The 27,906-nt window shown below is 43.2% G+C and overlaps 1 protein-coding gene across 2 annotated transcripts; it reads left to right on the top strand.

Annotated features, from left to right (window-relative positions):
* Positions 1 to 27,906, top strand: CHMP2B (charged multivesicular body protein 2B). Of its 2 annotated transcripts, XM_073617011.1 has the most exons (7): positions 10 to 159; positions 2,741 to 2,919; positions 9,521 to 9,612; positions 14,796 to 14,990; positions 24,468 to 24,570; positions 25,117 to 25,223; positions 26,080 to 27,906. In XM_073617011.1, the coding sequence occupies exons 4-7, from the start codon at positions 14,799 to 14,801 to the stop codon at positions 26,191 to 26,193; spliced, it is 516 nt and encodes a 171-aa protein (XP_073473112.1). In that variant the 5' UTR covers positions 10 to 159; positions 2,741 to 2,919; positions 9,521 to 9,612; positions 14,796 to 14,798; the 3' UTR covers positions 26,194 to 27,906. The 2 variants fall into 2 exon arrangements, with proteins under 2 accessions (XP_073473111.1, XP_073473112.1); XM_073617010.1 differs by lacking the exon at positions 2,741 to 2,919 and having other exon boundaries at positions 1 to 159.

Below are 27,906 nucleotides of genomic sequence, written 5' to 3'. Positions count from 1 at the left end.
ACGGACACGTCACGGAATGGGAGGGGCGGTTGCGGGACGGAGGGCTGGTCACGTGGTGGGGCGAAGTAGTGTAACCGGTTCCTGGTTGCAGAGTGAATGAGGAAATAGAGCGAGCGGCCGCAGCCATGGCCTCCCTGTTCAAGAAGAAGACGGTGGACGGTGAGTGAGAGGTCATGTCATTCCTGCGGGGGGGGACACTCACCGGGCCCGCTCCTGGGTGGTGACCTCCCCTCCAGAGGTCATTGGTCTGAGCACAGGGGGGACCCCGGACTAATGCTGTGCTGGTCTGTGCGGTGTAGGTCAGAGAAGGCCTCACTACTGGACGTATAGGACGTGCTGGGCCTTGTAGTTCTATGGCAGCCTATGTATGATCAGCAGTGTGCTCCCCCCCCCCCAAAATCCACACAGACCCCCCAAATTCTGTCTGTCTGGACCTTTCATTGCCAATGGTGTTGTGCTGTGTCATCCCCCCCCACCCCCACCCATCCGAGGATCTTCTCACCTCCCACCCCACCACAGGACCTTCCTACCCCCAATCCCAGGATCTTCAGGTGACCCCTCAACTTACCATCACCTTTATCTGCCCATGTTGTCACTTTCCTCTTATCTCTATGGTTTTTCAGTTACCCCACCCTGGAGCTTTGGGCTAATGGTCTGTCTGGGACTTGTAGTTCCACAGCAGGACATCCCTGGATTACCGGTGTACCTGAATCACCTCCATCCCTCTCCCCATACCTGGACCCCACTGTCACCACTTCACCTGGATGGAGGCCTTACCTCTCCCCTGTCCCCCTATTCCCTGGCCTCTCCCCCTCCCCTGTTCTCTCTGTACATTGTGCATTCTTCTTCTGATCATCTCTCTTGGTCACTTCACATCTGTGCCCCCCCCCCCCCCCCTCACTTTTCACTATTTTTAAAAGGCCCCCCCAATCACAACAATGGGACAGCCACAGCTCACCTGTGCAGCTCACTGTATACCCTGTACAGTGTCCCCTCCCCCCCTCACCTCCATTCTTCTCTGCCTGCATGTCCTTACCTGGACCCTACAGCTGGATGTCAGCCTTACATAGGACTTATTCCTCGTCCTCTTCTCCCCGTCCTCCCTCTCTCTGCCCTGTTCTCTGTCCCCTGTTTTCTCTCTCTTGGTTTTTATGTTCTGTTCTTTCTCTCCTGTTTTGTGTGTCTATTTCTTGCTCTCTGTCTGTCCTTGTCCTGGGGTGGGGTGTGTGTGTGTCTTCCATTCTGTTGTCTTGCCCTCTGTAGCCCCCCTGTGCCCTCTCTGTCCTGTTCTCATCACTCTATTTTCTCTTTAAGGTGTCCTTTCCTCTCCTAGACATCTTTCCTTATACCTTCCCTGATGTCCACAATATTGCATTCCCTAGTCTTCCCTTCTTTTGTGTGTCTCTTCTTCTTGCTCTGTTTTGTGTCCCCCCCCCCCCCCAAATCTCTGTCTCTGTAACTGTGCCCCCTGCTCCCCTGTGTGTGCTCCCCCTCTTTATGTCCCGTTCTCTCGGTTGTCCTTTCTTCTGGCCACCTCTCCTTATCCCTTCCCCAATGTCCACAATGTTATGTCCCCCAGTATTACCTTTCACTACTTTGGATAGCAAAACAAACCTCCACTCATGTATAACTTGGCTCAAACATCATAATTGTATACATATTGTTCAGGCCCCCTTTTTTCCCCCCTCTATACTGTCATTGTCACAGTACACATGTTTTTGCCTGGCCAGTGTCCCCCCCCCCCCCTTTCTATAGATGTCATTGTGTATCTCACTTGTCCTGTCTATGTCTATGTCTCAGTGTCTGCTCAGCCGTCCTCTCCTCCTCCTATTACTGCAGTGTCTACATTTCTCCTACATTTTATTTCCTTGTATACCTTTCCCATTGAATTGCTTTGTCCACAGATCAGCAAATCATGTCTTCATTACTTGCTGCGAGGACTCTGATCTGTGACATCAATATTCTGACTTTGTAAATTTGCCCTATAAATGTCTTTTAGAAGTTTAGGATTATATGCTGGAGACGTTGCAGAGTGCTAGATCTGCCATGCTGTGCATACATTACCTTCTAGGATAGTGACAGTTCTCATCAGAGAGGATTTCCCTATTTGATTTAGTGTGAAGTGAATTAAATATTAAACTTGACTGTACTTTGCAAAAAGCAATTAATGGCTTGGTTAGGTATCAACTTTTTATTTATTTTTTTTTCAATGCAAATATTCATGCCCCTCGTTACATTGAGCTAGTTTCTATGTTTAGAAAACTTCCCACGGAAGCTCCCAATGATTATTTACTCACGTGACACGGCGTATGACTCGAAACTGATGTCATGGCGTATCAGGTGATCACAAGGGGTTGGGGCAGAGAAGCTGATTCATGGACTGAGTCACAGAGCATCGTCTTTTTTTTTTTTTTTTTTTTTTTTGGGTTTCCTTATGTTCGCATTCATTGTTAGACATGCTAATCTCTCCACTTGTAAGCATTATAGTCATTATAAATGCTGAAGTCTTTGTAGAATTTTTTTTTTACCTTTTTTCTGAGTTTACTAGATATTTTATATACATATTTATGACTTGCAAAAAAAACTTCACACAAATACACAGAGAAAACCATTGAGCCCTTTATTGTAACAGCAGAGTCACTGCCTATAGAAACCTTAGTGCTTCGCTGTCCCTGCTTTCTACTGCTAATACATAAACTCTTGAAATGAATGACGTTTTATTGTTACTCTTTTGTACCAGTTTATTAAGGCTGGATTTTCATCCTACATTTTGGAATGATGCATCCTTCATTGAAATTTAATAGAAGCGCAACTCAGCGCATGTCTTCAGATTTGTGCCATGATACAAATGGAAACGTACAGAAGATGCACAATGACATGCGTCTACCCACATTGATGTGCAATATTTATTTATTACAGGTTCGTATATTGCGCTGTGAAGTTACGCAGCACTTTACACATACATGTTGTACATTCACATCTGCCCTCAAGGAGCTTACAATCTAAGGGTCCCCAATTCACAATTGTACATATAGTAGGGCATTTTCTCCTATCAGCTTGTCATTGGAGTGTGAGAGCAAACCAGAGTACCTGGAAGAAACCAATACAGACACAGGGAGAACATGCAAACTCCAGGCAGGTAGTGCAATAGTTGGGATTCAAACCAACATCCTTAATACCGCTAGGTGGAAATGCTAACCACTTAGCCACTCTGCTGCCCCATTGTGATACACCTTGAGATCCAATACAATTCATTGCACTGTACGTTAAAGATGCTCTAACGTTTCTTGATGCACTGCCACTGAATTCAGTAGAAATGCATCAAATCACATCTCGGCACCAGTGTTAATTTTGACGACTAAAACATTTTAGTCGACTAAATGAATACTATTTTAGTTGACTAAAATACGACTACAACAATTGAGATGACTAAAACTAAAATGGCATTTTAGTCAAAAGACTAAAATGAGACTAAAACTAAAATGCCATTTTAGTCAAGACTAAGACTAAAACTAAATTTAAATTTGACTTCAAAATTAACACTGGTCTGTAGTGCATGTTCATACTTCAATACCATCAATAATAGCATATTAGATTTCAGTCCAGCAGTATATGATGACTTTGGAAATTGTAGAGAAATATTAACTAATGCATTACAATTTAATTACACCCATTCGATTTTAGATGACTAAAATGTACTAGAGATTTAGTGGACTAAAACAATTGCAAAAGACTAAAAATGGGACTAAATTTTAGTCCTAAGACCAATAAGAGCCCAACCAATAAGAGGGATCCTCAAACTACGGCCCTCCAGCTGTTGAGGCTTTGTGAAACTCCTAACATTCACAGACATGACTAGGCATGATGGGAATTGTAGTTCTTGAACAACTGGAGGGCCGTAGTTTGAAGACCCCTGCCATACACACTATTAGATTTTTCTGCAGATTTTTGTCTTCAGATTTACCGAAACCATATAATATGAGGTCAAACCTTAAGAGTTTCAATTTGTATACAATCAGGCAGGCCCTTGTTCTACATGGTTTTGGTAAATCTGCAGAAAATCTAATGGTGTGTATGGGGCTTTAAACTTAATTGAAATTTGCTGCCAATATTAACACTGCTCAGCACATGCCTTAAGAATTATGTCATGGCACATGCCAATGTTTAATAACGTACATAATTGCTCCATGATCTCTGTGAACCTGAGCTGATGGGCATTGACATCCATGACTTTGCATTACAACGCACATTGACATGCAATTTAATGCCCTTTCATTGAAATCTATGGAAGGGTATCAAAACACATGCCTTAAGATGCATGTGATGACGCAGGTTGACATTTCATAAAGCACATAGGGGACCGTGGCACATGTCAGTGTGTGTTGATGCATTATAAAGCGTGTTCACATCCAAAACAATGTGTTGCAATGCATGTTCAAAATATGTGATGTGTTAATGCGCACCGAGTTGCATCTTCATTGGCTTCCAATGATTACAATGGAAAAAGAATCAGAGGGAAAAAATGCATAGGTGCAAATTCAATTAAATGGCTAATACGTTTTTAAAAGCACAAAAGTGACATTTAAATTCTTTAAACGGCATAAAATAGATTTGTGCAATTTCCTCTGTACAGATCAGTTTGTCATTGGAACAAACTTGTGTACAGATTAGAGAAAAGGACTTTAGAAATATATTCTAGGTGGTAATGAAGGTGTTCTAGTAATTGGCAGACAAGAATGTTAGTTCATTGTGAATGATGACATGTTCTGTATGCACTGTCCTGATTCCCTGGCATACAGTGTTGGTTCTGAGGAATAGTGACGTTCGCCTGGCTGCTCCCTCTTGTGGAATGTCTGGATCTTACAGCGTTTCTGTGTTGCATTGCATCAAATCTCTGTGTCTGCATTGTCTTCTTACTGCAGACTATATAGATATATACATGAAAATCAAACACTGCTGACTGCTATACAAGTCACATGAGTGTCTGCTACAGCGCCAAACACATAGTAACACAATAAGTTAATACAAATGCATGTAGGTGACTTGGGAAGAATAAGTCAGTCTATACTTTGTGACATATTTCTCATGACAGGGTGACAAAGCTAATTAGTAGCACAAGCTGTGTTCCCTGTTTGCGATGTTATGGCTAGAGCCAGTCCCTGTAGTGCCATACTGCATTTTATTAGACTGGCAAGTGCCAGGGGGACACTATAAGCTTGTCAAATCATTTTGCATTGTGGAAAGAGGAAGTATCTGTACTTTGTTTTCAGTGAGTCCAAAAGTATTTGTGTAAAGTTCTTTGTAACTCTGTAGGACAATACAGTGGTTGCTGCTTTTTTTTTTTTAAGAGTTGAATTTTAATATATTAAAACAGAAATGTAAATAAATGAGAAATGGCTCATAGGAATATGTAAATTACAATATTTTAAGTTTGGGATAAATCCCAGGTCGCCATGGCGACTAGAAATTGCGTCCTGGCACCTGGGCTTTTGTCAGCCTATTCACTTTGAGCAATTTGTGATTCTGCATTAGTGGGTAGGGGGCGCCTATGCGCCCACCCGGCTGTGGTTTCGCTGGCTCCCTTGCATGCCAATCACTGGGTCCCGGCCAATGATTCATGGCTGGAACCTGCCAATCGTTCCAGCGAGTGACAGGAAAGAGATCTGTGTTGTAAACACAATGGGGATGTGCTGGGGGTGTGTGTGTTGTGTGTGTGTGTGTGTGTGTGTGTGTGTGTGTTTTTTTTTTTTTTTTTTTATTAATGCAGTGCCTGGTTTTCTCCACACATACCGCTTAGAATTAAGGCCAAAAAGTTCTATCTTGGTCTCATCAGACCAAAGAATCTTATTTCTCACCATCTTGGAGTCCTTCAGGTGTTTTTTAGCAAACTCCATGCAGGCTTTGATGTGTCTTGCACTGAGGAGAGGCTTCTGTCGGGCCAATCTGCCATAAAGCCCCGACTGGTGGAGGGCTGCAGTGATGGTTGACTTTCTACAACTTTCTCCCATGTCCCGACTGCATCTCTGGAGCTCAGCCACAGTGATCTTTGGGTTCTTCTTTACCTCTCTCACCAAGGCTCTTCTCCCCGATAGCTCAGTTTGGCCAGACGGCCAGCTCTAGGAAGGGTTCTGGACGTCCCAAACGTCTTCCATTTAAGGATTATGGAGGCCACTGTGCTCTTAGGAACCTTAAGTGTAGCAGAAATTTTTTTGTAACCTTGGCAGATCTGTGCCTTGCCACAATTCTGTCTCTGAGCTCTTCAGGCAGTTCCTTTTGACCTCATGATTCTCATTTGCTCTGACATGCACTGTGAGCTGTAACGTCTTGTATAGAAAGGTGTGTGGCTTTCCTAATCAAGTCCAATCAGTATTATCAAACACAGCTGGACTCAAATGAAGGTATAGAACCATCTCAAGGATGATCAGAAGAAATGGACAGCACCTGAGTTAAATATATGAGTGTCACATCAAAGGGTCTGAATACTTAGGACCATGTGATATTTCAGTTTTTCTTTTTTTAATAAATCTGCAAAAATGTAAATTCTGTGTTTTTCTGTCAATTTGGGGTGTTGTGTGTACATTAATGAGGAAAAAAAAATTAACTTAAATGATTTTAGAAAATGGCTGCAATATAACAGAGTGAAAAATTTAACCACTTCCCGCCTGGCCCATAGCAGATGACGGCCGGGCGGTGGTTCAGTTATCCTGACTGGGCGTCATATGACTTCCAGCAGGATAACATGCTGCCGTGTGCCCATCGGTGCTCCACCAATCTTGGTAAAGAGCCTCCGCCGGAGGCTCTTTACCACGTGATCAGCCGTGTCCAATCACGGCTGATCACGATGTCAATAGGAAGAGCCATTGATTGGCTTTTCCTCACTCGCTTCTAACAGACGCGAGTAGAGGAGAGCTGATTGGCGGCTCTCCTGACGTGGGGGGAGGGGGTCTGTGCTGATTGTTTATCTGTGTTTTTTTGTTTTTTTTTTCTTTCTTTTAATTTGTTGCGCAAAAAATAAAAACTGCAGAGGTGATCAAATACCACCAAAGGAAAGCTCTATTTGTGGGAACAAAATGATAAAATTGTTTGAGTACAGTGTTGGATGACCGCGCAATTCTCATTCAAATTGCGACAGCGCTGAAAGCTGAAAATTGGCCTGGGCAGGAAGGTGTCTAAGTGCCTGGTATTGAAGTGGTTAAGGGGGTCTGAATAATTAATATAAAAAAAATATATATCGCTATATAGAGGTCGACCGATATATCGTCCGATATTTGGCTTTTTTTACTTAATCGGCATCCTCCCATTGTGCTGATAAAAAAAGCCGATAACTTCAATGGGACTTGCAAATTACTTCTGTAATAGAAGCCAATGCAAGTTTCCTGTAGTTATCTGTGGAGAGGATTCTCTCCTCCCTGGGCAGCCTGCCAAGTCTGATAAGAAGATACATTGTATCTTTTCAGGTTCTTTTATCAATAGACTGAACTCCCTGTGTAGAAGTTCTCAGTTTAACCATTTAAAGACTAAATCTTTTCTGACACTTGTTGCTTACAAGTAAAAATCCTGTATTTTCTGCTAGAAAATCACTTGGAACCCCCAAACATTATATATATATATTTTTTTTAGCAGAGACCCTAGGGAATAAAATAGCGGTTGTTGCAATATTTTATGTCACACGGTATTTGCGCAGCGGTCTTTCAAACACAATTTTTTTTTTAAAAATACACAAATGAAATTAAAAAAAAAAAAAAAAAAAAAAAAAAGCAGTAAAGTTAGCCCATTTTTTTTTTCGTCCAAAAGTTTTGATTACCTGTTTTTGTGTATTTAATATTTAAGATATCGTTGTGTGTGTGTTTTTTTTTTTTTTTTTTTATCTAAATTCTACATACAAGTGAACTGATTGGAGGTTTGTTTTGTTTAATAAATGTTTAAATGTAAAAAATGTTCTGTATTACTTAAGGCTGCTTTCACACTGGAGCGGGCATGCATTGACGGTAAAACGCTGTTAGTTTTAGCGGCGATTTACCGTCATTTTAGCGGCGCTATTCGGCTGCTAGCGGGGCGCTTATAACCCAGCTAGCGGCTGAGGAAGGGTTTAAATGCGCCCCTGAAGCGATGCTGCCGAAACGCTTTGCAGGCCCTTCGGCAGCGGTGCGCATTCATTTCAATGGGCAGGAGTGGTGGAGGAGCGCTATACACTGCTCCAAAGATGCTGCTTGCAGGACTTTTTTTTTAAACATCCTGCCAGCGCATCGCTTCAGTGTGAAAGCACTCGGGATATCACACTGAGACTGCAGGGGAGCCGTTTTGCAGGCACTTTACAGGAGCTATTTTTAGCCCAAAAGCGCCTGAAAAACGCCCCAGTGTGAAAGGGTTCTAACTGTTAGATTTTATGAGATAAGGGGGGGGGAAAAAAAAAAAAAAGGCCTAATATATCGGCCCAAAAAAATCAGCATCTTATATCGGCCACCAATATTTCTAAACATCAGCATCGGCCAGAGAAAAACCCATATCGGTCGACCTCTATACATAAGCTCCATTTCATACTAAATAAACTAAATTATTATTGTATTTTAAATAGAAAACTATCGATTAGATTTTTTACTCCAAAACCATTTTATTAAAATAAATTTGATAAAAAATAAAATAATAGCAGGCAGTTTCCTGAACTTGAGGTCCATGGACATGCGGCCCTGAGCCCGGTGACATGTGATTGGTTAAGGACACGCTGGCCCCGTTCCTTAACCAATAATTGCCAGAATGGTTTTTTGTTTTTTGTGGTGGAGCTCCACTTTAAACAGGACAGATTACAAAATGAAGTGCACACTTTTTTTATCTACTGTAACACGATTTAGTTTTAAACTAACACTGTTCAAAAGCACATTTTGTTTAGTCTTGCTGAGCTTTATTGTCTAAGGATTGCAGGAAAAAAAAATCATGGTTTCAAAACAATATCATGAAAAGAAACAATTGATAGCTTGAGTAATGACAAAGTTAATTGCTGAATAAATGGGTCCATAGCAGAAATTTAAAAAACTGCTCTGTCCATAGGTATGGGAGGTGAAGTGGTTTACAGAGCTGTCTTGAACTGGCTCCTATGGAAATGGATAATAGTTTTAAAAAGTCAAAACAAAATCAATATTAGGAAGCTGCATTATATAGTAATAGCTGTAATTATATTGGTACTTCAGCATTTCTATGAGCCTGTAACAGCCGTTACTTGGATTTAGTACACCCCATCACTGTATAACACATGTATGTGTTTTAGCAGACCCCATACCTCTAGGTGACCTGCTCCATCAGCCACTAGATGTGAAATACAAGGTCTGCTATGAAATATTCATATGTACAAGTCTTCCTTTAGCATCGGCCGGTTATTGCTGCTCTCATCAGCAATCACATAGCTGACCTCGCACATTAACACTACGGAGCGAGAGGAAGAAGGGCGCACACAGGTTATAAGAAATGTCCTTACTCATTTATGTGGACAGTTTTTTATGTGTAAACTTGTTTGTTCTCCTTGCAGACATAATAAAGGAGCAGAATAAGGAGTTAAGAGGCACTCAGAGGACTATAACCCGAGATCGAGCAGCTTTGGAGAAGCAGGAGAAACAGCTGGTAAGTGAACTAAACACTCCTAAACCTTTTAGTGTCTTTGTTTATGTTCATCATGATATAGTGCAAATCTCTTCAGTGGAAGGGAATTCCTTTTTTCTTTTTGTTTTTATGCTGCATTATTTTCCATTTATCTCTAATACAGTATGTTAACTGCATAGCATCTAAATATACCACAGTCCTGTAGCCAAGTACCAGATTAAAGTGTGAAAGATTGGTCATGGATGTTCTTTGTGTCCTAGCCTGAGCATCCCAGTTACAGAAAAGTAGCTTTCATTCAGTTGTATACTGCAAAAGAGCACACAGATGTGTTGGTGAACCTTCTGCTGTTGTGGAAGACGTTGCACAAAATTAAAAGACATTTTAGGTATAATAGACAAATTTTGGCTTCTATCCAGGGCTAATCCACCTTTGTGGCCATGTTTTATGTTACACCTAGATTAGTAACTTGGAAATTGGTCGCAGTCCTAAACCCTTCTCCCTTAAAGGGGTTGTAAAGGTTTATGTTTTTTCACCTTAATGCATCCTATGCATTAAGGTGAAAAAACATCTTACGATCATTTGCCCCCCAGCCCCCCCGTTTTACTTACCTGAGCCCTGCAAAGTCCAGCGTCACGAACGAGCTCTTCCTTTGCTTGGTCTTCTCGGCTCTTCATTGGATAGATTGATAGCAGCACAGTCATTGGCTCGCGCTGCTGTCAATCAACTCCAATGACGCAAGGGCTGGGGGGCGGGGCCGAGTCCTGTAGTCGACGGCTATGGATGCCGAATACAGTACTCGGTAGCGCGCCCGCAATGTAACCCCCCCCCCCCTACAGGAGAGCGCTTCCCAGAGGGGGTTATCAGAAGTGGGGAGGAGCCGAGACAGCCACCGAGGGACCTAGAAGACAAGGATCGGGGCCACTCTGTGCAAAACAAGCTGCACAGTGGAGGTAAGTATGACATGTTTTGTTATTTAAAAAAAAAAAAAAAAAAATATTCAAACCTTAAGGCTCGATTCACACAGGGGCAACACGACTTCAACCCGACTTTGCAACGCGACTTCAACCCGACTTCAACACGACTTGTGGATCCGACTTTCAATGAACGGGGATCCGACTTGGATCCCCGCCACTGTGTTTGGTATGAATCTTAGGGGGAACTCCGCGCCAAATTTTAAATAAAAATCCGGCATGGGTTCCCCCCCCAGGGGCATACCAGGCCCTTGGGTCTGGTATGGATCTTGAGGGGAACCCCCCTACGCCGAAAGGACGGCATGGGGGGTCCCCCCAATCCATACCAGACCCTTATCCGAGCACGCAGCCCGGCCGGACAGGAATGGGGGTGGGGACGTAGCGAGCGCCCCCTCCTGAACCGTACCAGGCCGCATGCCCTCAACATGGGGGGTTGGTGCCTTGGGGGAGGGGGGCGCGCTGCGGCCCCCCCACCCCAAAGCACCTTGTCCCCATGTTGATGAGGACAAGGGCCTCTTCCCGACAACCCTGGCCGTTGGTTGTCGGGGTCTGCGGGCGGGGGGCTTATCGGAATCTGGGAGCCCCCTTTAATAAGGGGGCCCCCAGATCCCGGCCCCCCACCCTATGTGAATGAGTATGGGGTACATGGTACCCCTACCCATTCACCTAGGGGAAAAAAGCGTCAATAAACAAACAGTACACAGGTTTTTTAAAATAATTTATTAGGCAGCTCCGGATCTTCTTCCGACTTCGGGGGTCCTCTTCCGACTTCGGGGTCTCTCCGCCGTCTCCTCCCGGTGTCCGCATCTTCTGCCGGCTCCTCCGCTATCTTCTGCAGCTCAATTGCTAGCGGTGGTCCGGACTTCTGCCTTCTTCTTTTCTTCAGAGATGTTGACACGACGCTCTCTCCAGCTGGAATGGTCTCTGAACGCTCCGCAACGGACTTATATAGGCGGTGACCCCGCCCCCTTATGAGGTCACTGTCCCAGGGCATGCTGGGGCTGTGCCGTCATAAGGGGGCGTGGTCATCACCCGGTGACCACGCCTCCTAAAACGTCACAGACCCAGCATGCCCAGGGACTGTGACGGCATAAGGGGGCGGGGTCACCGCCTATATAAGTCCCTTGCAGAGCGCACAGAAACCATTCTGGCTGGGGAGAGCGTCGTGTCAACATCTCTGGAAGAGAAGAGGGAAGAAGATGATCCAGAGGTCCGGACCACCGCTGGCAAAAGAGCGCCAGAAGATAGCGGTGGAGCCGGCAGAAGATGCGGACACCGGGAGAAGACGCCGGAGAGACCCCCGGAGTCGGAAGAAGATCCCGGAGCTGCCTAATAAATTATTTTAAATACCTGTGTACTGTGTTTTTTATTGACGCTTTTTTTCCCCTAGGTGAATGGGTAGGGGTACCATGTACCCCATACTCATTCACATAGGGTGGGGGCCGGGATCTGGGGGCCCCCTTATTAAAGGGGGCTCCCAGATTCCGATAAGCCCCCGCCCGCAGACCCCGACAACCAACGGCCAGGGTTGTCGGGAAGAGGCCCTTGTCCTCATCAACATGGGGACAAGGTGCTTGGGGGTGGGGGGCCGCAGCGCGCCCCCCTCCCCCAAGGACACCAACCCCCCCCCATGTTGAGGGCATGCGGCCTGGTACGGTTCAGGAGGGGGGGGGGGGCGCTCGCTCGTCCCCACCCCCATTCCTGTCCGGCCGGGCTGCGTGCTCGGATAAGGGTCTGGTATGGATTGGGGGGGACCCCCACGCCGTTTTTTCGGCGTAGGGGGTTCTCCTCAAGGTCCATACCAGACCCAAGGGCCTGGTATGCCCCTGGAGGGGAACCCATGCCGGATTTTTATTTAAAATTTGGCGCGGAGTTCCCCTCAAGATCATTTGAGCACAAGTCGCATGCCGAAGTCGGATCATGCGAGACGGCGATCCGACTTCAATGATAGTCAATAGGCTGAAGTCGGATCAAAGTCGGATCAAAGTAGTACAGGGAGTACGCTCTGAAGTCGGAGCGACTTCAGTAGTGTCTATTAAGACGCTAGCGTTAACTCCCATTGAAACTATTTCTGGAGCGACTTGGGGCGACTTGAGGACGTACAAGTCGGATCCCAAGTCGCCCCAGTGTGAACCGAGCCTTAGTGTCACTTTAAATCCCCTGCAGCATTCTGTTTTTTTTCAGTTTGGTGTGGCTGCATTCATAGGAATCTGTGAGTGGAAAAACTACAAATCCTATCTACATAATGGGATTCCTACATGTCACTGGAGTACAGTTGCAGTGCTGTTACAGATCAGGGGATAGGGGAGGAATCTGCAAGAACAGGTGCATTGCATTCCTAATCCACTGATTGTTGTTCCTGGATTCAGAAATTAATAACTGTTCATTTTCTTTTTTTATCAATATGGGTGCAAATTTATAATGTTTTTCAAAAGGTGGCCTATGCCTTTAAAAGAGAAGTTCACCTTTTGTAACCCGTTACACCTGCCCCACCCCATTACCCCATTACCCTATTGTGACAGTGGGCTTGGGATCTTCTCCCTACACCTGCTGTCACAATTTTAAAAAATTAATTCACAGAGTTCTGTAAATGGAAGAACTACAAGTACTGACAGCCTTTGCGGCTGCCTGCTTGTGTAGTTCTTTATGAACTACCAGGGCGCTGTTGAGCGCTCCAGTTAGTTCAATGATGCTTCCCGTCGTGCAACTGCCTGCCCGTATTGGGTATGAGCAGGCAGATATGCTGACAGTCTGCAAGAGCCTGAGATTGTACCCACGATCTGCTAATCAGGTGCAATGCTTTGCAGACTCCTAGTAAAAAGATAATGCACTTTTTTTTTTTTTTTTTTTTTTTTTTTTTTTGCCTGTGCATTTCTTTATTTTACAAATGTAAACTTATCATTTTAAACAATAAACATGGACTTTATTACACTTGGTTTGTGAAACTCTTTTACAATTATCTCTTCTGGTACTAAACACTTCCTGGTTTAGTCCTCAGCTGGCCTGCCTCTTCCTGCCTGCCTTTAACTGCTTATTGTCTCCTCACTGTAATGGGTTTCCTTAATGCTCAATAGAGGGTACAGGAAAGGCAAGCTAGGAAATGTCAGTGAATATTGTAATTCACCTGTTAGCTTCACAGGATTTAGGGTATCCAAAGTGCACATCTGAGAGTATGTGAAGGAACTTCTTCATACTTGCTTTGTTATAGCCAGCTTAGCAAGCATTTATCAGACAGATTTACTTTAGCAGTGATATTAGATAGCATTAAAAACAGGACAAAGAGCAGAGTGTGTAGTTTAACCACTTGCTTAAACGCCCCTCCTATGCAGACCAATTTTCAGCTTTCAGCGCTGACACACTTTGAATGACAATTGCGCGGTCATACAACACTGTAACCATATGAAATTTTTATCATTTTTTTTTCCCCCCACAAATAGAGCTTTCTTTTGGTGGTATTTTATCACCTTTGCATTTTTTATTTTTTGTTAAAAAAATGTAAAAAGGGCAAATTTTTTTTTTTTTTTTTTTTTTTTTTTTTTTTTTTTTTAATATTTTGTTATAAAATTTTTCCTGTCAGCGCGAGGAGAAAAAAAAAAAAGATCAGAGCTTTTGTTTTGATCATGTGATCAGCTGTCAGCCAATGACAGCTGATCACATGGTAAGGGGCTGGGACCGACCCCTTACTCGAATCGGTGATCACTAGAGTCTCAGTGACTCGCTGATCACATCGCGCTGCGTGCACGCCCTATAGGGCGCGTGCACAGGGGAGGCTGTCATGACGGCCTCCCGGGAATTCAGGTCCGCGCTGCAGCTGTCATTCGGCTATAGCGCAGATGTCAACTGGTTAAAGTGCACTTCCTGTAAGCATCTTAACAGGTAATTGGAATTCATTATGTACTAGTCTGAGTTTACTGACGTGACCTCAGGTTGATTGGTATAGGTTACTGCACTGAGCAATTTACTCTTGCACTGTTTGAGGGAGGATGCTTGTACAAGTGATTATGAGGCACAGTAAGAGTTGTTTTTGTATTGGAAATATCTTTCACTTTTTATTTGCTAATGTTGTGTTTTTTTTTTTTTTGTTTTTTTTTTTTTCTGTTCTGAAGTTTAATTGTGTGTTTAGTAAGGAGGTATCCGTTTCCCCATGTGTTTCATTGCAGTATGTATAATATAAGCAGTGCTGTGTATGTCTTTCTCCTTTTTTATGAGTTTACGTTTACTCAATCTTGTCAGGAAATGGAAATAAAAAAGATGGCAAAGACAGGAAACAAAGATGCCTGCCGGATACTGGCAAAGCAATTAGTTCAGCTTCGTAAACAGAAAACTCGAACCTATGCTGTGAGTTCCAAAGTCACATCCATGTCTACGCAGACAAAAGTCATGAGCTCCCAGATGAAGATGGCCGGTGCAATGTCTACTACAGCTAAGGTGAGACCATGCAGTTGCTACTTACAGTAGTTACATGAAACCTGATGGTGGTAACTTAAAGTGGTTCTAAAGGCTGAAGGCTTTTTTTTTTTTTTTTTTTTTTTTTTTCTCTCCTTCATGCATTTTAGCATGAAGGTAAAAAACCTTCAGTGTGCAGTTCCCCTGTAGCCCCCCTATACTAACCTGAGCCCGATCCAGCACGAGAGCAGACGTTCTCCTGGGTCTCTCCCTCATTGGCTGAGACACTGAAATGGGAGCCATTGGCTCCAGCTGCTGTCAATCATAGCCAGTGAGGAGGAAGCGAGGGGCGAGGCCCCATAGACACACAGGCGGTTCTGGGGCGAGCACGCACGAGTACCCCTAGAGCAAGCAGTTTGCTATGGGGTCGCTCAGCTGGGGGGGGGAGGGCAAGGAGCACTGACTGGGACCTGGGGAGAGGCGAATCGAGACTGCTCTGTGCAAAACCATTGCACAGAGCAGGTAAGTATAACATGTTTGTTAATTAAAAAAAAAAATGGAACCTTTACAAAGGCTTTAACAAAAAGCTCCTGGCTTATAATGCAGTTCTTTTCAACAGTGCCCACACCCCACATTCATGCAAAACTGTAACTGGAAATTTGTGCACAAATTAGGAACTAATGTGCAGTGTTCAGCATGGGTTCTTCTGCAGCTTGTAAAATATTATTATTATTATTATTATTATTCAGGATTTATATAGCGCCAACAGTTTGCGCAGCGCTTTACAACATGGGGCAGACAGTACACTTACAATACAAATCAATACAGGAGGGATCAGAGGGCCCTGCTCGTTAGAGCTTACAATCTAGAAGGGAGGGTCAAGTGGAGACAAAAGGTAATAACTGTGGGTGATGAGCTGATGGGGGGGGGGGGGGGGGGGGGGGGGGGGGGAGTATAGTTGTTAGGTGTGGGTAGGATAGGCTTCTCTGAAGAGAAGGGTTTTCAGGGATCTTCTGAAAGCTAATAAAGTAGGAGATAAGCGGACAGATTGGGGTAAGGAGTTCCATAGGATTGGAGAGGCTTTGGAAAAGGCCTGGAGGCGAGCATGGGAGGAGGTGACAAGGGAGCTAGAGAGCAGGAGGTCTTGAGAGGAACGAAGAGAGCGAGTAGGTTGGTATTTAGAGACTAAGCAAGTGATGTAGCTGGGGGCGAAATTGTGGATGGCTTTGTACGTAGTTGTTTAGAATTTTGAATTTAATTCTTTGGCCGAGCGGAAGCCAGTGGAGGGATTGACATAGAGGAGTGGCAGACACAGAGCGACTGGTAAGGTGGATGAGTCTGGCAGCGGCATTCATAATGGTTTGAAGAGGTGATAGACTATGTAGAGGTAAGCCAATGAGAAGGGAGTTGCAGTAGTCAAGGCGAGAGATGACCAGCGAGTGAATTAAGAGCTTTGTTGTGTCATTGGTTAGAAAGGGGCGTATTTTGGAGATGTTGCGGAGGTTGAGGCGGCAGGATTTGGACAGTGATTGGATGTGTTGCTTGAAGGAGAGTTCACAGTCTAGGACTACACCTAGAACCTTCGCATGTGGGGATGGGCTTATAGTTGTGCCATCGATTTTGACAGAGAGATCAGGGGAAGAGGCATGGGGGGGAGGGAAAATTAGAAGTTCGGTTTTGGCTAGATTGAGTTTAAGGAAGTGGTGAGACATCCAGACTGATATATCTGAGAGTAAATTACTGATACGTGAGGAGACAGAGGGAGTGAGCTGAGGGGTAGAGAGATAGATTTGGGTGTCATCAGCGTAGAGGTGGTATTGGAAGCCATGGGAGGCTATCAGTTGACCCAGGGAGGCAGTGTAGATTGAAAATAGTAGAGGTCCAAGAACAGAACCCTGAGGGACCCCAACAGAGAAAGGGAGAGGAGGAAGTAGAGTTATAAGAAACGCTAAAGGTGCGGTTGGATAAGTAGGAAGAGAACCAGCGAAGTGTACAGTCACGGAGACTAAAGGCGTGTAGTTTTTTGAGGAGGAGGGGGTGGTCAACCGTATCAAAGGCAGCAGAGAGGTCCAGGAGTAGGAGTACAGAATAGTGTCGATTGGTTTTGGCCGTTAGTAGATCGTTTGCTAGTTTTAGGAGAGCAGTTTCTGTGGAGTGTTGAGGACGAAATCCAGACTGAAGGGGATCGAGAAGGCCATTATCAGCGAGGTGGACGCTTAGTCGGTTGTAGACCAGACGTTCGAGGAGTTTGGATAAGAAGGGGAGCAAGGGGATGGGGCGTAGGTTGTTAAGATTGGATGGGTCCAGTGAGGGCTTTTTAAGTATGGGTCTGACAAGTGCATGTTTTACAGAGTTAGGGAAGATGCCAGAAGAGAGGGAGAGATTGAAGATGTGGGTTAGAGAGTGTAGTATAGGGCCAGAGGGTGAGCGTAGCATTTGTGAGGGAACAGGATCCAGAGGGCAGGTGGTAAGGTGGACATTAGCAAGTAGTTTAGCAACTTCGTCTGTAGTGGTGGGGTTGAAAGAGGGAAATAATGATTGTGCCTGTGGGCATGAAGTGTAAAGCGTGGAGGGTGTCGGCACAGTAGAGAGCTCAGCGCGAATAGTATCAATCTTCTGTTTGAAGTGATTGGCGATCTCCTGTGCAGTGAGTGAGTTGGCGGGTGGAGGCGGTGGAGGACGAAGTAGAGAGTTGAAGGTGGAGAAGAGTTGACGGGGACAGGATGATAAGTTGCTAATGAGAGTGGTAAAATAGGTCTGCTTGGCAGAGAGGAGGCTGGAGTTGTATTTTTGGAGGGCAGATTTATATTGGTAGAAATCTCTCTGGGACTTAGTCTTATGCCACAGGCGCTCCAGAGCACGACTGTTTTTTAAGACTTCTAGTATCATCTGTTTGCCAAGGTTGAAGGGGTCTGGGCTTGATTCTGTGTGTAGTGAGGGGGGCAAGTGAGTTCAGTGAAGCGTTGTACACAGAAGTGGCTAGGTTGGTGCAGGATAGGGAGAGATTTTGTCGTAGAGGTTGTTGATGGCAGAGTAGAGAAGAGAAGGGTTGAGATGACGTAGGTTTCTGCGGGTAACTTTAAGGTGGTTGGAGGGAGAGGAGGTGAAGGAGAGGGAGGGAGTGAAACTAATAAGGTGGTGATCAGAGAGAGGGGATGGATAGTTAGAGAGGTTGCATGGAATGCAAAGGCGAGAGAACACGAGGTCAAGGATATTGCCTTCTGAGTGAGTTGGAGCATGTATCCACTGCTTCAGGTCAAAGGAGGATGTTAGGCTGAGAAGTTTGGAAGTGGAAGGAGTGTTAGTATTAATAGGGATGTTGAAGTCCCCGAGAATGATAGTGGGGATTTCAGAAGAAAGAAAGTAGGGTAGCCAGGCAGAGAAGTCTTCAAGAAAGGTTGATACTGGTCCAGGGGGCCTGTAGATCACAGCTATCCTTAGAGAAATTGGAGAGAAAAGGCGAATACAGTGTGCTTCAAAAGAGGAGAGTGACAGAGAGGGAGGTGGCTGAAGTACCTGAAAGGTGCTATGTGGGGCTAGCAGGATTCCGACACCTCCTCCTTTACGTCCGCGGGATCTGGGGGAGTGAGTCCAGAGAAGACCACCATGGGATAGGGCAGCAGAAGATGCAGTGTCTGATTCGTGGAGCCAGGTTTCGGTAATGGCGAGTAGGTTAAATGAGTTGGCAATAAAGAGGTCATGGAGAGAGGTGAGCTTGTTGCAGACAGAGCGCGAGTTCCAAAGGGCACAGGAGAAAGGGAGTCTGGATTTGGGAAGAATAGAAATGGGAATTAAATTGTGTTGATTGCGGTGGCTGCTGCCAGGGGGTGCAGGGTGATGGGCGCATGGGGTACAGTTAAATGATGGAGGCCCAGGGTTTGGGGATATATCTCCAGAGGTTAGGAGAAGCAAGAGGGTGAGGGAGGTAATATGGGAGTGGGATTTATATGAAGTGACATGCCCCAGGGTCTTGGAGATTTTTAGTGTATGTGGATTTAGAATTAGCAGGAGTTGGTGGGTGCAGTAATAAGGACAGGACAGGAGTGAGGGTGATATATATATGCTGTGGGGGGGAGAAGAGGGGTGAAGGAGAGATAGTTTAAGGATGGAGGACAGAGTTGTCAAAAGCAGTGGTAGAGAAGGCATGTTCCAAGGAAAAAGAGCTAAAGGAGTAAACAAGTTCACCTGATGTCTGTGTGCTGTTTTTCAAAATGTTTATCTTGTGTCCTTTCGCTTTGTGCCTTCGCTGAAGTGCAGAGTCAGAAGTGCATTTCACTTGTAGAAATCGCCACTTTGAGAAAGAGCCAAGTTGCAAATGTGTACCCCCTGCAAATGCTTCCCCCCAAGAGAAGCTTAAATATATACTGATAGGGGTAGGGTGTGGGCGGATTTCAATTAGCAATCAAGAGGTTATAAAGCTTGGCTGGTTAATAGGGCAAAATTCTTAATTCACAAACAGACTAGCAAGAGGGCACTAAAGTTCAGAGGGCCATAATTTTGGGTAAGACAAGTGAGATAATAAAGCATTGTAATGTGGACAGGTCTACAGACAGTTAAGTAAAAATAACATACCAGCATTATTAGAGACACATAAGAAAAAAAAAAAAAAAAAGTGTTTCAGTTCCAGTATTCGTGGCCTAATGCTATGTAACATCCAAGTGTTCTTAATTTGTAATATGCTATCTTTCACATCTATATGGTTACCTTCAGGTTACTGCTGTAAGTTCACCTTCACCAAAATGCACAGGATGCTCTCTGATATGGTTATAGCAGCATAGTGTGCTAAACCTGTTCCTTTGGGGCGCACATGTTCAGTGTGCACACTCTCCTGTCTCAGCCTCTGTGCTCAGCCTAGATGACAGTAGAGAGTACAACACTACACATGTGTGACCTGAAGGAACAAGATCACACTCTCTCCCTCTGCACTTGGGGGCGCTGATCCCAACAGCTGCTCCATCCCTACAATAACTCAGAACAGAGCCTTGGATGCCGAAGATTTTAATGTGGTTTCTGCCTAAATTCTTTGAACCGAAGGTGAGGCTGGGCGGTAGGTTTAACGCACTATATGACAGTGTTGTGTACTTTTTGATAAAGATAAAAATGCCCTTTTAAATACATACCATATATAGATAGGCACATTTGCTCTTGTTCTAGCCCCCCCCCCCCCCCCACAATTCCTTGCATAGCAGATTTCAGTTTTGATTTGGGAGCTTAAAGTATGTGCTAGTCAGGATTAGAGGTCGACCGATATATCGGCCGATATTTGGCTTTTTTTACTTAATCGGCATCGGCCGATTGTGCTGATAAAAAAAAAAAAAGCCGATTCAGGGGGACTTGCAAATGACTTCTGTAATAGAAGTCAATTGCAAGTTGTCTGAAGTTTTCTTCTCTCCTCCTCTGGGCAGCCTGCCAAGTCTGATAAGAAGATACATTGTATCTCTTCAGGTTGTTTTATCAATAGACTGAACTCCATGGAGAAGTTTTCAGTTTAACCATTTAAAGACTAAATCTTTTCTGACACTTGTTGCTTACAAGTAAAAATCCTGTATTTTCTGCTATAAAATCACTTAGAACCCCCAAACATTATATATATATTTTTTTAGCAGAGACCCTAGGGAATAAAATAGCGGTTGTTGCAATATTTTATGTCACACGGTATTTGCGCAGCGGTCTTTCAAACACAATTTTTTTTTTTTTAAAATACACTAATGAAATTTAAAAAAAAAAAAAAAAAAAAAAAAAAAAAAGCAGTAAAGTTAGCCCATTTTTTTTCGTCCAAAAGTTTTGATTACCTGTTTTTGTGTATTTAATATTTAAGATATCGTTTTTTTTTTTTTTTAAATCTAAATTCTACATACAAGTGAACTGATTGGAGGTTTGTTTTGTTTAATAAATGTTTAAATATAAAAAATTTTCTGTATCACTTATTACTTAAGGCTGCTTTCACACTGGAGCGGGCATGCGTTGACGGTAAAACGCTGTTAATTTTAGCGGTGCTTTACCATCATTTTAGCGGCGCTATTCGGCTGCTAGCGGGGCACTTATAACCCAGCTAGTGGCCGAAGAAGGGGTTAAATGCGCCCCTGAAGCGCTGCTGCCGAAACGCTTTGCAGGCGTTTCGGCAGCGGTGCGTATTCATTTCAATGGGCAGGAGTGGTGGAGGAGCGGTATACACCGCTCCAAAGATGCTGCTTGCAGGACTTTTTTTTAACATCCTGCCAGCGCATCGCCTCAGTGTGAAAGCACTCGGGATATCACACTGAGACTGCAGGGGAGCCGTTTTACAGGCGCTATTTTTAGCCCAAAAGCGCCCGAAAAACGCCCCAGTGTGAAAGGGGTCTAACTGTTAGATTTTATGAGATGAAGGGGAAAAAAAAAATCGGCATCATATATCGGCCATCGGCCACCGCGATTTCTAAATATCGGCTTTGGCATCGGCCAGAGAAAAACCCATATCGGTCGACCTCTAGTCAGGATCTACTTTTAGTGATGTTTTAATAATCTAACTTCAGGGATTGAGAACTGGAGGGTTGTGTGTTTAGAAGCCTTGTGGTGTTCTGTTGTTTAATTGTAGTTCAGTGAAGGCTAAGAACACAGAATAGCATATGCATCACCCTGGCCCTGCAGAGCTGGTGAGCCACACGACTGACTGAACAGTGTTAGATTTTAGTGGTTACGTAGTTAAATTGAAGAAAAGTCCATCTAGTTCAACCAATAAAGGGGGGGGGGGAATTATACAATCCCATGTACACAATCCTATACCCACAGTTGATCCAGAGACAATTGGATATTCCAATCGGATTCCTCCCACTCCCCCCCCCCCCCCCCCCCCTCCGGTTCCACAATTGGCACCTTTCAGGGGGGAGGGGGGTGCAGATACCTGTCTAATACAGGTATTTGCAGCCACTTCCGGGCTTAGACAGCCGCAGAATATCCACAGATGCCCCCGCATCGCTTCACTTCCCGATTCCCTGACTGAGGATGGTGGCGGGGGCAGCCGAGAGCCGAGTGATTGATCGGCTTCGGCTGCCGACATCGCTGGACCCTGGGACAGGAAAGTGTCCATTTATTAAAAGTCAGCAGCTGCAGTATTTGTAGCTGCTGGCTTTTAATAATTTTTTTTTTTTTTAAGGTGCAGCTCCTCTTTAAGGATGCGGCGGCCGGCTTCCTGGCCCCCTCCTTAGCAACCAGCTATATACAGTGTAAAAAAAAAAAAAAAAAAAAAAAAAAGCAAAAACGCGGCAAGCACTGCAGAAACGCTCAAAAGCAACATGCATAGATATGAATCGAGCCTTACACAGTAATCAGTGCATTTTTATAGCACTGATTTCTGTATAAATGTCAGTGGTTCCAAAAATGTGTCAAGTGTCCAATCTGTCGCAGTACCGCTAAAAATCGCAGATCACTGCCATTACTATTAAAAATAATAAAAATGCCATAAATTTTTCCCATAGTTTGTAGATGCTATAACTTTTGCGCAAACCAGTTAATGTACACTTTATTGAATAATAATAAAATATATAATATCTTTTTTTTTTTTTTTTTTTTTTTTTTTTAATATATGTAGAATATATATAAGCCTAAACTGATGAAGAAATTTTTGTTTTTTTACAAAAGTATTGTTTTTTTTTTTTTTTCTCTGAGCGCAAAAAATAAAAACCGCAGAGGTGATCAAATACTACCAAAAGAAAGCTCTATTTGTGGGAAAAAAAAGGATGCAAATTTCGTTTGGGTACAACGTTGCATGACTGCAATTTTCAGTTAAAGCAACGCAGTGCCAAATTTTAAAAAGTGCTCTGGTCAGGAAGGGGGTAAAATCTTCTGGGGCTGAAGTGGTTAAAGAGTCCCTAAAACTTAGAAACAATGGCTTTGAAATGACAGAGCTCAATTGTTTTAGGATCCGTGGGTGGATGGCATCTGGTCCAGGTGCCTTATCTACGTTTATTCTGTCTAAATATTTCTGGACCATATCAATTTTGAGCCATTGTGGATCATTTGGGGCTGTGTCAATACCATCCCCATTATGGACATGAGCTCCCCTATGCTTCTTTGTATACACAGAGCAGAAGACGGTATTTAACCACTTCAATACCAGGCACTCTCCCCCCCCCCCCCCCCCCCCCCCCCTTCCTGCCCAAGCCAATTTTCAGCTTTCTGCGCTGTCGCTGTTTAAATGACAATTGCGCGGTCATGCTACACTGCACCCAAACAGAATTTTTATCAGTTTGTTCCCACAACTAGAGCTTTCTTTTGGTGGTATTTGATCACCTCTGCGGTTTTTGTTTTTTTTCTAAACAAATAAAAAAAGACCGAAAATTTTGAAAAAAATAAAAGTTTTGCTTTTGTTTCTGTTATAAAATTTTGTAAATAAGTACATTTTTCTTCTTCACTGACGGGTACCAATGAGGTGGCACTCATGGGTGGCACTGATATGCAGCACTGATAGGTGACACTGGGCACTGAAAGGCTGCAAAGATGGTTACTTATGGGTGGCACTGATGGGCATCCCTGGTGACACTGACAGTGGTAGGCATTGTGCCTACTGGTCCAGTGTGGATGGCTATCCTTGGTGGACCTGGACAGCATGATGGAGGTCCTGGGTGGGATCTGAGGGGGGGCTGTGCTGATAATCAGCACAGCCCCCCCTGTCAGGAGAGCAGCCGATCGGCTCTCCTCTACTCGCGTCTGTCAGATGCAAGTGAGGAAAAACCGATCAGGCTTTTCCTGTTTACATCGTGATCAGCCATGATTGGTCACGGCTGATTATGTGGTAAAGAGCCTCCGATGGTGCGCGGCGGCTGTTATCCTGCAGGACGTCATATGACGCCCAGCCAGGATATCGAAACCACTTTGCCGCTGTAATTTTGCTATATGGCGGGCGGCTAGTGGTTAATAAATGTGCCTTCTCTTTGTCCCCAGTCACCCACTCTAGATTTATTTTGTAAAGGGCCTACATGCTCCGACCCGACCTTTTTACTATTTCATATTTGAAGAATGTTTGGGGTTAGTCCTATCTTTTGCAATCTGTCGTTCATTTTTGGATTTTTAGGTCCTTGATTTCCTTTTTACATATTCTGTTATATTCTTTGTAACATTTAATCGATGATAGTTTTCCTTCCTTTTTTTTTACACTTTTTTTTTTTTTTTTTTTTTTTTCTGATTCCTGATTCGGACAAAGTATGAACTCTCTCCCGCCTACCACCCTCTAACCTATCCTGCAAATTTTTTTTTTTTTTCTTTTCTGTTCTTACCTGGTGAAGCAAGGTACGCACGCCTAAATATGCCACCCAGGTCCTTTGCTGGGGCTGTTCCTGGGTGCAAAAGACTGCTAACCCAGCATTGCAGATGGCCCCTTGCTCGCCAGTCCCCTGCTTCTTCTCATGCACATGTCATTCTGCTTCTGGATCCTGAGAACCCGCATCTGCTGGATGGCCAATAGGAAGTGTCCATGTCAAATCCTGCAATCAGTTGGGAATAATAAAACTTTTCTAACAATGTAATCTTTTTGTTTGTTTTTAGACCATGCAAGCAGTAAACAAGAAGATGGATCCACAAAAAACCCTTCAAACGATGCAAAATTTCCAGAAAGAAAATATGAAAATGGAAATGACAGAAGAAATGAGTAAGACACTTTTTTATCTCGCTCTGTTACACATCTTTGCCAGGCTCCACAATGGAGACTTGGTACATCGGTACTTTTTATATTTAGGTCCAGCTGAGCTTCTGTGATCCGTATTTATAAAGGTACTGTTAACCAAGGTAAAAGCAGGCAGATACACAGACAGGTCTGCAGAAGTTCTGCATGGTACCAGTGATATGCTGATCATTGGTGTAAAGCTTTACAGGCTTTAAGTAAATAAACTTTTTTTTTTTTAACCCGCAAAAAGCTCAATTGCTCCCTATATTTCCTAATCGGTACCTCCTGAGTGCTCTATTCCCATCCTCCTGGAGCTCTGTAGAGGATCTGTACTGTGAATGGTTTGATATAAAAAAAATAGACTTTACTTGTATTTTAAATGTATTGACCTAATTTTCATGGAAGGATCATTTATCTTAATAGGCAATTGATGCTAAGATATTGGTATGTAGGGATTTAGGATGTTATGAGTTATTGGTCTTTGACAAGATTGTCACCTTTCATCTGACCTCTGCGTTTTAATTTTCACAGTAAATGACACATTGGATGATATTTTTGATGCCTCAGACGACGAAGAAGAAAGCCAGGACATTGTGAATCAGGTTTTGGATGAAATAGGAATTGAAATCTCAGGAAAAGTATGTGGTATTTCAGAACTTGTCCTCAACAACTCACCCCCCCCCTTTTTTATTTATTTATTTTTTTTAATTTATTTTTTTTGTAATTGTTAAATGATGGTTCTAATAGTTCTCCAGCTTTTGTGTACTTTAAAATAACCCTTGATTTTTCCTGTTTAGTGCAAAGCTGCAGGTTTACTAACTTCTATGCCCCCTTGACATAAATGAGCAGTTGACCCTTGCAGCGTGGGTGCAGCCCTCTGCAAAGGAGAATTTTCAAGTTTTATAAAGTTGGGCTTTAATTAAACTTGCTGGTAGCCTCTTGCAGTCCATGGTACAGTCCTGGCAGCAGAGTTCAGAAAATGGGAGGAAGAAGCAGCACGAGGAAGCAGTAACTTGATCTTCAGTGCAAGTAATGGGAGGAGAGAGCAGAGAGAGCTTATCAGTGTGTTGCTACTCCTTCACTATACAGTCAGAGCGATGATGGGGAGGAAACTTAGGGAGTGAAAGTAAAAATGCTACAGAGAGAAATCCAGTTGTAGAGCTGGTGTGTGGAAAATCTATGTTAATCAAGACTGGATGGACAGAAATGGAAAAATCCTTTGGTAGGTAAAACAGCTCCCATGTATGTATGTATTTCATTGTGTATTTAGCTGTTTGCCTGAAGTTCAGCTTTAAAGCCTACCCCCTTGACCCATGTATAATAACCTTTCCTGCCTATGATGAAATCGGCAAAGTAACAAGTCTCTTTAAGTTCACATACATCTAGCGGACAGGATGTCTGTGGGCTTTTCTAGAAACTAGGCATGATCTGTAGTTCCTAATTATTTAAATCTCCAATGTTCATATTTTATTTATTTATTTTTTTTTTTTGCAGATGGCACATGCTCCATCAGCTGACAAAGGCATTCCCTCCGCAGCCTCATCCAAAAAATCAACCATATCTGATGAAGATATTGAGCGCCAACTCAAAGCTTTAGGAGTAGATTAACAAGCTGGTAATAATAAGACCTTTGCCCTGTGTGGACTTGTATTCATTCTGGCTACCTGGAACTACACAACATCTGTTCTGGAGAAGAGTGACTTATTTTTAAAGGACTTGAGGGGATAATATTTTTTTTTTTTTTACCTAACGGACATTACAGTTAGCTGTATAATAGTAAAAACTGTATATAGGACAACAATTCCTTTAATGTACAGACTTTCCTTCTTCTTTTTTTTTCACCCAAACACAGATATGTTGGATCATCTGTAATGAACAGTTATTTAAAAAAAATTCCCATGTTAAAGTAGGTCTATAAATTGTAAGCTTTCTATACTTCATTGGTTTGTAGTAATAACCTAAAACATTGTAATGTTAATGAATTTTCAGTCATTTGCATGGTAAGCAAGCATGTCAGTGACTTGCAGTTTCCATTGATGCTTTAGCTTTTTGCCATACACCATGGCTTATTTTAATTTATGGATTTTGTAGTGCACTTTTAATGCTGCTGAAGTTGAGAGCATTGTTCAGTCGTTTTTTGGGTTTTATTTTCAGAAAACATGCTAACAAACAATAGGTTCTTTAAAAATTAAGTGCTCATTATTCTAAAACTCTGCCACCCTGCCCAAAATAAATGTACTAAAGATTTTGGTCTACATGGTGAAAGATTTCCCTTACGTTTTACACATGTGTTGTCACAAGCCATGCATCTTCTTCCTCTTTAGAGATCCTAATATGACATTATGTGTTTGTTTTATCAATGGCCAGGAGTTTGCACATTTGATGACCTAGTTTGAAGTTACAGTAACATTTTATGTTTTTTGCCATACAAGAGAAGAGAAAGTTGTGGTGCAGTCACAAGGGTTAAACATCACTAATAAAACTATTGGAGGGAAAGCTGTCTGTAGGTTATTCAAAAGACACATTTCCAGCTGCAAGTGTGAAAATCTATCAAAACAGAAGAAAAAGGGAATAAGGAAAATTATTGGTTCAGTGTATTCATATTACATTTATAACTGAGAATTTTCAAGTGTATTTCCATGTTTGCAGTCAAATTGGGATAACTCCTACTTTATATTTGTTACTTTGCTTTAATATTTATTCTTGCATATAGCTCCTGCTCGTCTCTTCACATACACTTTTTTTTTTTTTTTTCTACTTGGTTCTCCCTTTTTATATGTAATTTATGAGTGGCCCAGAGAGTTATGCAAACACTGGTTCTCCTAACAAAGGGTTAAAGATATTAGGGCTTGGGTGGTGAATTGTATGTTGATGCACTAAAAAAAAAAAAAAAAAAAAGTGTGTGTGTGTCCCTTATCTTCCCATTGTCGTTTATTCAAAGCAATATAGCCCCTATGCATAATCATACTCCAAGTGAAGCAGGATTGTGAGGATTTTTAAGGTGTGCTGTGTGAAAAGTAGGGGTTTCCCAAACTGAACTGCAAAAGTGGAAATCTACTTTAAGGTAGAATTTTGGAATTTGGAAGTGATATTTTGATTCTGAGTGTATGTAAAGCTGCTTGTGTGACATGTCCCAGTTTGGAAGCTGAAAGACTCCTAATTGTGTTTTTGCATTTACTACTTTGCCATTTGCTTTACTCTAATAGCTTGTTGATAAGTTTTGGGGAACTGGGAATCATGTTTTTATTCCATTTCCTTGTGCTGTCAGCCTCTAATTTTGTGCCTTTGTAAATTAAAGCCTTATCATAACCATCTTTTTAA

Source organism: Aquarana catesbeiana, linkage group LG02, assembly GCF_042186555.1.
Source record: "Aquarana catesbeiana isolate 2022-GZ linkage group LG02, ASM4218655v1, whole genome shotgun sequence".
In the NCBI taxonomy this organism is placed as follows: Eukaryota; Metazoa; Chordata; class Amphibia; order Anura; family Ranidae; genus Aquarana; species Aquarana catesbeiana.
The sequence above is the reverse complement of the archived record's forward strand: the minus strand, read 5'-3'. Positions and strand labels throughout refer to the sequence as shown.

Excerpts from the sequence above, each read along its gene's own strand:
- CHMP2B (XM_073617010.1), top strand. The coding sequence starts at position 126 with ATGGCCTCCCTGTTCAAGAAGAAGACGGTGGACG. Across the intron at positions 9,613-14,795 it reads AGAAGCAGGAGAAACAGCTG|GAAATGGAAATAAAAAAGAT; the intron begins GTAAGTGAACTA and ends CAATCTTGTCAG. Across the intron at positions 14,991-24,467 it reads CAATGTCTACTACAGCTAAG|ACCATGCAAGCAGTAAACAA; the intron begins GTGAGACCATGC and ends GTTTGTTTTTAG.